The sequence below is a fragment of the Diadema antillarum genome, unplaced genomic scaffold (genome assembly GCF_040938485.1).
Source record: "Diadema antillarum isolate AM-2024a unplaced genomic scaffold, OU_Dant_1.0 scf00000178, whole genome shotgun sequence".
Taxonomy (NCBI): domain Eukaryota; kingdom Metazoa; phylum Echinodermata; class Echinoidea; order Diadematoida; family Diadematidae; genus Diadema; species Diadema antillarum.
The window spans coordinates 731,851-740,260 of NW_027271067.1; the positions used below are offsets into that span (position 1 = coordinate 731,851).

General features: G+C 43.9%; 1 protein-coding gene across 1 annotated transcript; it reads right to left on the bottom strand.

The window, feature by feature from the left end:
• Positions 1–2,323: 2,323 nt before the first annotated feature.
• On the bottom strand, positions 2,324–6,433 carry LOC139722966 (uncharacterized). Its single transcript, XM_071634246.1, has one exon. It carries the CDS (start codon positions 6,431–6,433, stop codon positions 2,324–2,326), a length of 4,110 nt encoding a protein of 1,369 aa, XP_071490347.1.
• Positions 6,434–8,410: the final 1,977 nt, after the last annotated feature.

An 8,410-nucleotide genomic window follows, 5' to 3' on the forward strand; every position in this document is an offset into this window, starting at 1 on the left:
TGCAGTGTGTGAAAAACTTAGATGTCACATGCGTACAACAATATAAGGACAATATAAAGAGAATTTCACAAAATTTCATCTTATGAAAAAAGTACACATTCCCCCGACTCGTTACCGACAAATGTTATGGGTAATATTATTCCCCCTGCCTTTAGAAAGAGGCAAGTCAAATGCTCTTTTATTATGCGAAAAAAGTGAAAATATGTTGAATTTTCTTTATATTTTCTTTATACTGTTGTACGCATATGACTCACAAGCTGTAGTAGTCTCCTCATCCAGCGGTTCCAAAACAAAAATTTTAAAAATTCATAACTTTTGCATCGATTGTCCAATTTTCCTCAAACTTTCACTGATGTGTTCTACTAATATTGTTGCATGGTTGGTGGTGGTTGGTGGTGGTGTTTATTGGCGCTTTTCAATCAATCTGATTATCTGCGCCACGTCTTCTCCATGCTATAGTAGGAGTCCATGAAAGAGTCTATGAGCTCAGTTCGGTTGATCCACGTCACACTCACTCTGTTTTAGGTTTCGGCTCACCTGTCAAGTGGCAGTGTGTGAGATCAATTTCCCTCCACCGTTAATAGTGCAGTTTGTGCAGTGCATCTATATACATATACATATAAATATACTCTTTTGTGTGTGTATATTTTTAAAAAAAAAATTGTTATGTTTATCTCAATTGTTATGTTTATGAGGGTGAACTTGTCCTTTAAGGCATGGTTACTAACTCGATTATACATTGTACTTTATTATCAAGATATGAAATTACACTTTCATAACAATATCTATGATATTGGGAATAACATAACATAATTAGACAATCTTTCATAAAGTTCAAAGTAAGTTCCATCATTAATACTTTGACTTTTTAAGTCATATATGTATTTTCTAAAATCTAGAGTGCTTTTTATGAATATTCATGAGCTATGTAAAAATTTGTACCACAGGAGTACCACAGGAGTACCACAGGAGTACCACAGGAGTACCATACCACAGAAGTCCTTATGACATTTCTCATGCTTTACATCAGCACTTTCACTAAATAGGTAATACTGTAGGAGTATAGGACAGGATAAGTAATGGCAAATCAATTGCTATAATTCACAGCATAACTCATCTATCAATTAATTGAGGAATATTAATATGTGCTTTTCTGTTTGTATTTTTATAATAAGTTTCAGTAGATTCTGCCTTACAATTTTCCTGTGTGGTACTCCTGTGTGGTACTGCTGTTTGATATTCTCCTGATGTGATAGTCCTCTGGTATAAAATGTTAAGAAAAAAAAAAAGAATATCCTGTAGCATTTTTCTGTGGTACTTACGAATTTAATTTGCTGTGTGGTACTTCTGTGTGGAATAGCACCATATTATGATTTTCCTGTGGGATTTTGGACAGTTCCTGTTGTACTCTCCTGTGGTACGTCCCAAAATACCACAGGACAATTCATGCGGTACTGTCCTGTGGTACTGTCGTGTGGTATACGTCCCAAAATACAACAGGTCAATTTGTGTGTATACTGTCTTGTGGTACTGTCCTGTGGTACTTTCCTGTGGTAATGTCCTGTGGTACTGCCCTGTGGTACATCCCAGAGTACCACACGAGCCTGTGACACAGTACCACACAGTTCCTGTGTTAACATATATTTGTGTGGTACATTGTGTGGTACCAACCAGTACCACAGGGAGTACCACATGAGCCTGTAAAACAGTACCACACAGTTCCTGTGGTAACATTTATTTATGTGGTACATTGTGTGGTACTGATAAGTACTACAGGAAGTACCCTACAAGCCTGTGGTACAGTACCACACAGTTCCTGTGGTAACATTACAAGTGTGTGGTACATTGTGTGGTACCGACAAGTACCACAGGGAGTACCACAGGACTTTTTTGTTAGGGTTGATTTAAGTGAATTTGGTTAGTTTCAATTTGAATGCTTACGTGTCAAGATGGCAGAGTAAACACACAAAAAAAGGTTGCTTATGTGACAATTTGGAGGTCCCATGCACCGAGACTCTGCTACTTGACAAAAAAAGTTGCTTATGTGACATATACATATATATATTGTAATAAATAAAGGCAAATAGATACCAGTTTTATCGGCAACAAAGCACATAAAATGCAAAATTATCTCCAGTAGGCCTATGCTCAATGTAAAAATCCATATATCGGTCGGTATTCACTGTTTTGTGTAAACCTGGGAAATCTTTTTTGTGACCACGGCAGCTGACTTGAGCCTTTTTTTTTCCGTTGAGGTATTAAAAAAAATAGATGTCACATAGTGACCTAGCACCTTGTCACTCTGTGGTTTTATTTTTTTTTTTTAGACCTGCTTCTTGGTCACCGGTCTTGGGGCCTCGGCAATCTTCTTTGTGAGACGTTCGCTCGTCTGTAGGATCCCCTCACTCACCTCATGGCCAAGGAACTCTATGGACTGAAATCCCAGCGCACACTTGGTTGGTCGAGCTGCCAAGTTGGCCTCCCGCAGTCTACTCAACACGGCTGAGAGTGTGGCCACATGTTCCTCCCACGAGTTTGTGTGCACCAGCACATCGTCAATATAGGTCACCACATTGGGAACACCCAATAGCAGCTTTCTCATCATCTTCGTGAATTGGGCCCCCGCTGTGACAAGTCCAAATGGCATGTATCTGAATTGGAATTGTCCTATCGGTGTCAGAAACGCTGTCTTGGCCTTGTCTGAGTCTCTCAAAGGGAGCTGCCAGTATCCCTTTGATAAGTCCAATTTACTGAAATACTTGCTCTTTGCAAGTGACGCAAACAAGTCTTGCTGCACCGGCATCGGCTCAGGATCGAAAACCGTAACCTTATTAAGGCGCCGAAAATCGATACAGAAACGGTTGGTTCCATCCGGTTTCTTTACCATCACAATAGGATGACCATAGGGAGAGTCAGATGGTTCAATAACACCCAATTTCATCATCATCTCAACCTCCTTCTGGATTTCACCTTGCAACGCTTGGGGTACGCGGTATGGTGGTGACCGCACCGGTTCGTCTGTGGTCAAGTGTATCTTGCACTCTGCAATACTTGACTTCTTTGGTACATCTGTGAACACATCCTGATACTCACACAATAATCGTCTGATCTGCTCTTGTTTCACCTCGTCTAGGGAAACATCCAGCTGTACATCCTCAACGAACTCTCTCTGAATCGGACAAGGCATTTCTGGTATCTCAGTGACCACATCATCGTTGTTTTCCATGCCTTCGTCACTCCACAACTCATCTACACCACCATCATGGCACACCTCGAAACAACTTCCAGCAGTTTCTTCCTCTGCTACCCTGCTGAAGTATCGCTTGAGCATGTTTATGTGGAATGTCTTTTTCATGCCATCTACATCCACTACGTAGTCATAGTCATACTTGGCACCGACCACCTCATATGGCCCTTTCCATTTGACCAAGAGCTTGTTTTGCTCCGTCGGCAGTAACACCAAGACTTTGTCTCCGATCTTCAACTTCCGTTTCTTCGCACCTCGATCATAGTAGGTCTTGTATCGCTTTGCCGACTGCTTCAAATTTTCCTGTGCCATCTGCCATGACTCAACAAGTCTCTTTCTCAACTCGATGACATACTCATACTCACTCTTTCTTTCTGGCTCGACAGCATCGTTTGTCAACAGCTCTCTCAAAACCTCCATGGGTCCTCTCACATGCCGACCGTATAGTAATTCAAATGGAGAAAAACCCAGGCTTGAGCTTGGTGCCTCTCGCAAAGCAAACAAAAGGGCAGGAAGATACCTATCCCATTGGCGTGGCTCCTCTGTGCACAACCGCTTCAAAGACGATTTCACCACAGCATTATACCGTTCCACTAGCCCGTTGCACATGGGATGGTATCGGGAACTCGTCAACTGCTTGATTGACAATAACCGGCAGACTTCTTTCATCAAGTCAGAGACAAATTGGGGTCCTAGGTCAGACATAACCTCTTGCGGTATACCCACTCGACTGTACACTGTCACCAGTGCTTCTGCGACATCGACTGTCGTTATTGACTTCAACGGAATCGCTTCCGTATACCTCGTGGCATAATCTACAATTGTCAATATGTAGGTGTGACCACGTTCAGAGGGAGTGAACGGCCCCATCAAATCGATGGCGATACGCTGAAATGGTACCTCGATTGTTGGTAGTCTACCTAACTCCACCTTTGGCACTTTGCCTTTGCTGATGGTCTTCTGACATACATCACATGATCGGCAGAAATTGGCAATGTCTTCATACATGCCCGGCCAAAAGAACTGTGTCTTTACCTTTGACAATGTGTTGTTGATCCCTAAGTGACCGCCAAACAATGACTCATGTGCCAAATGCATGATATCAACACGATATGCCTTTGGCACCACAACAAGTTTTGGGCCAATCCCCTCTGTCGGGTTTTCCGGATCTCTTTCCTGCCTCAATAGGCATCCCTGATCTACCCGGAACAGATACCTGGAATTATCAGTCACACCAACCTGATTCCACGATGCTCGAAGAGTGGGGTCATCTTTCTGTTTCTGACGAAACTCTGGCGGATCTGCGACTTTGACCGAATCGACCACAACTAACCCCTTCTTGGGTTTTGCACTGCGTGCTTTTTGGGCCCGTGTCTCCACAGCCATGACAGTTGGCACTCCACTGTCATCATTCCTGACTGAACACTCTGTCTCGCCCAACACCTGGTCTTCCTTCTGAGATCGGGTTTCGACTGCCATCACCTGTGGATCATCTTCTTTCACCTCAGAAAGATTGTCAACCTCTTCCTTGTCAACGCCATCAACCTTGGTATCTACAGTTTGCTCAACATCTCCAATGACGTATCTACCACCATCATCCTCCTGATCAGCATCGTCACTCAATGCTTTGCCCCCTCTGGGCACCCACTTCAAATCTGGATCATTGGGCTCACGTGCACCAGTGACATTCCCAACAATCACTTCACACAAGCAATCCGGCATACACAATGCTTCAATCTCACCTGAAAAATATGGAGAGTCTAACTCTACCTTGGCGACTGGAAATTGCTTGACTGTTCCATCAATCAACCTCACTGTTTGACACTTCCCAGTCAGCTGATGTCTCTCAACCAGTCTGGACTTAACAACACATGTACTGCATCCTGTGTCACGGAGTACTGAAATTGGAACTTCACCAGGATATAACCTGCCTGAAACAACTGGCATACGATTCATCATCGCACTTACTTGTCCGTAAGCCATTCCCAGCTTTTCAACTTTCTGATACCCGTCCAAGGGCACATGATTTCCAACAGGCATGCACGCAGCTGATTGCCCTGTTGCCTGTGGCTGTTTGCCACCCCCGTCATTTGACCTCAAACTACCTATTGAGTTTCCTGGACTGCCAGCTGACGGCGTGCTAGCATCCATGTTTGACCGTGTCATTTCTGATCCTTCAGTTAGCACCTCTGTACCAACCATTGCTTGAGCTGATTTCACACGCACCATGGGACAATCCCTCTTCAAATGTGTAGGACTCCCACACTGATAACAACCCCTCGGGCCATCTCCGCGCCCAGCCCCATACTGGGTCTTCTTACCCTGTGATGGCTGATTCCTTCCCCTCACTTCAAATGGGCGCTGTGGGGGTTTCGGACTGCCTGGTGTGTTTTTCACACCACCTTGTGAGGGCTTTGAACCTCCCCATTTCTGATTCTGATCAGATGTCTTTGATTGCTGTCCAAATGTGTGCACACCATGTGCATTTACATACACATCAGCATTCTTACTGACCGCCTCCATTGAATCACAATCCCTTTCTTTCAAAAATGCCACCACTTCCTTTGAACAATTATTCAAAAATTGTTCCCGTAGGACTAGATCAAACAACTTATCATACTCTTCATCGATCCCTGACAACTCAATCCACTGCACCAGATACCCTCTGAGCCTCGTCGCAAAATGATGTGGCCTTTCTCCTTTCTCTGGCCGTGCAGTCCTAAACTTCCTGCGATACCCTTCTTCAGTCAACTGAAGATGCACCATCAACTCCTGTTTGACTCTTGCATAATCATCTCTATCAGCAGGCTCCATTCTGTTCACCACTTCAAGGGCTTTGCCACTCAGATTTGAAATCAGATATAAGGCCTTGAATTCAGTAGGGATCTTCTGACTGTCAGCAAACAACTCAAACTTGTTGATATAGGCATCGAACCTATCCCGATTCTCGTCAAACTTGCCTATTTTCAAGTGCAAACCACTCAAATCCACATGCGTACTGGAATTTGTCGATCTCATTTCAGCCATTTTCATTTCATGTTCCCGGACCTTGGCTCTTTCCTCAGCCCGCATTTTCTCTGCAGCCTCATCACAACGAGCATTCACGAAACTATTCAACTCTCCACCGGAGTAACCAAGTTCTCTACCAAGGGTGGCAAAGTCTCTAATTTGTTCTGGAGTTGCCATCGTATCATCCAACAACAGCCAACCAAAAGAACATCAACCAGGAGAAAAATCCACTCCCAATTCACAACAATTCACTGAATACTCCGCTAAGACCTTTAACTGCGAATTCGACACAACCTCAACCAGGTCTACTCTTAACCAGTACACACCTTAATACATGCATACACTGCATACAATACCATGCTCAACTACATAGCACCTTAAATCAACCACATGATAAGGAAGCCTTTAATTTTCTTTACCAGCCTATGGCTGTGTCTTACACCACCTAACATAGATCTAACGTTAGCAGGTCTCGGTGGGACCTCCAAAATTGTCACATAGTGACCTAGCACCTTGTCACTCTGTGGTTTTATTTTTTTTTAGACCTGCTAGTTCATCTACTAATAGCAATAATAACTACCGTTATCGCTACACAGCCACACTAAAACTTAATACTATAATAGGCCCATGATGTAAACACGATTGAATTCACGTGCACACAAATCAATGTTTGACTGACCGTTTAACACCACTTTGTTTATTTACTCATGTGTAAATTCTACAACAGGGTAATGATGCCTTGTGAAGGAGCTGGGCATTAAGTCTATGCAATCACATAAAAATTATCATTAGTGTGAGCACTCAACTTAGATACTGTAGTCGACGTCTGCATTGGCTATACCAATACACGCAGCCTCTAATACACCACACGTCCAATACAGCATTGTCTGTGTTCGCAAGATGTCCCCACAAAACGTCTCGACATCGTCCGTCCTTCCCCAGCCGGATCCAGATCGTCGACCTCCACTGCTAAACCCTCAGCACAGCACGACGAGCGTCACGATCATTGTCTTTGGTGAGAACTCACCGACCTCCACTGGTAAACCGTTAGCACAACGAGCGTCACGGTCATTGTCCATGATGAGAGCTGACTTGCCTATCGTGGTCGTCCATGCTTCCTGCTATTTTCTCTCCCCTCAGCTCTCTCTAATTCCCCGCACGTCTACCTTACCATGATACCAATCTCCCGACTATAAAAATGCATAACCTCCCATACCGAATGTACGACACTACAGTACGTCCTATACAGACCACGGCGCACGGAATGTGGTCGCGTGTCAGCTGTTTACCTATGGTCTACTGATTTGCATACGATAAACAAACAACTACGCAAATTTTCAAACCCACCATATCTTGGCTGTTATACTTCCATTGATCTAAGCTTACACTGTTCTCTGTAATAATAATAAAAAAAACAACTATCATGATCTATCAATACATGCTTGGAAACCTAAGGAAATACATGTTTCATCCTGACAATAGACACACGCACACAACCACCCGCAAAACTCACAAACGAAAGTATCTCTCCCAAGAGACAAATTAGACCAGTGGCGGATCGGGGTGGAGAAGGGGGTGGGATAGGAGGTTACCCCCCCCCCCCCCCCCCCCCCCTTGGGCTTCTGGGTGGTTTTTTGGTTTTGGGGTGTGTTTTTTTGCTTTAGGGGCTATGTGGGCAAAGGCGTTTTAATACCTCCATGCTTTTTTAATGCTTGTCAGCGGATTTCAGCGGAGAAGTGGCAGCAAAAAATGTGAAGACTTTCTTTCTTTCTTTTTTTGCTTTGGTTCATCGGGCCACCCCTCCCCCTAGTGCTAGATCCACCCCTGTAGACCATAATATCTAATCATTTTGTTACCATACACTAATGCTCTTAATGATACGATGGTACGTACAGTTATCACGAGTACTCAAAGCTGATGAAGACCAGTGCACGCCGCCTGACATCAACTATCTCTGAAGCTATAAGGCGATGAGATCCGCGGTCGAGCTGGAATATCAGGTTTCGGCACGGTTGTTGCGTTCTGGGTCAAAAGAAAGTTCACCAAACAACATTCATTCTTGGTTAACCGAGATCATTATAGTACGCGTTATGAAAAGGACTCTCTGAAGCTGTATGAGCTGTGCTTGAAGTAAAGAGTGCACGCAGTGCGCTT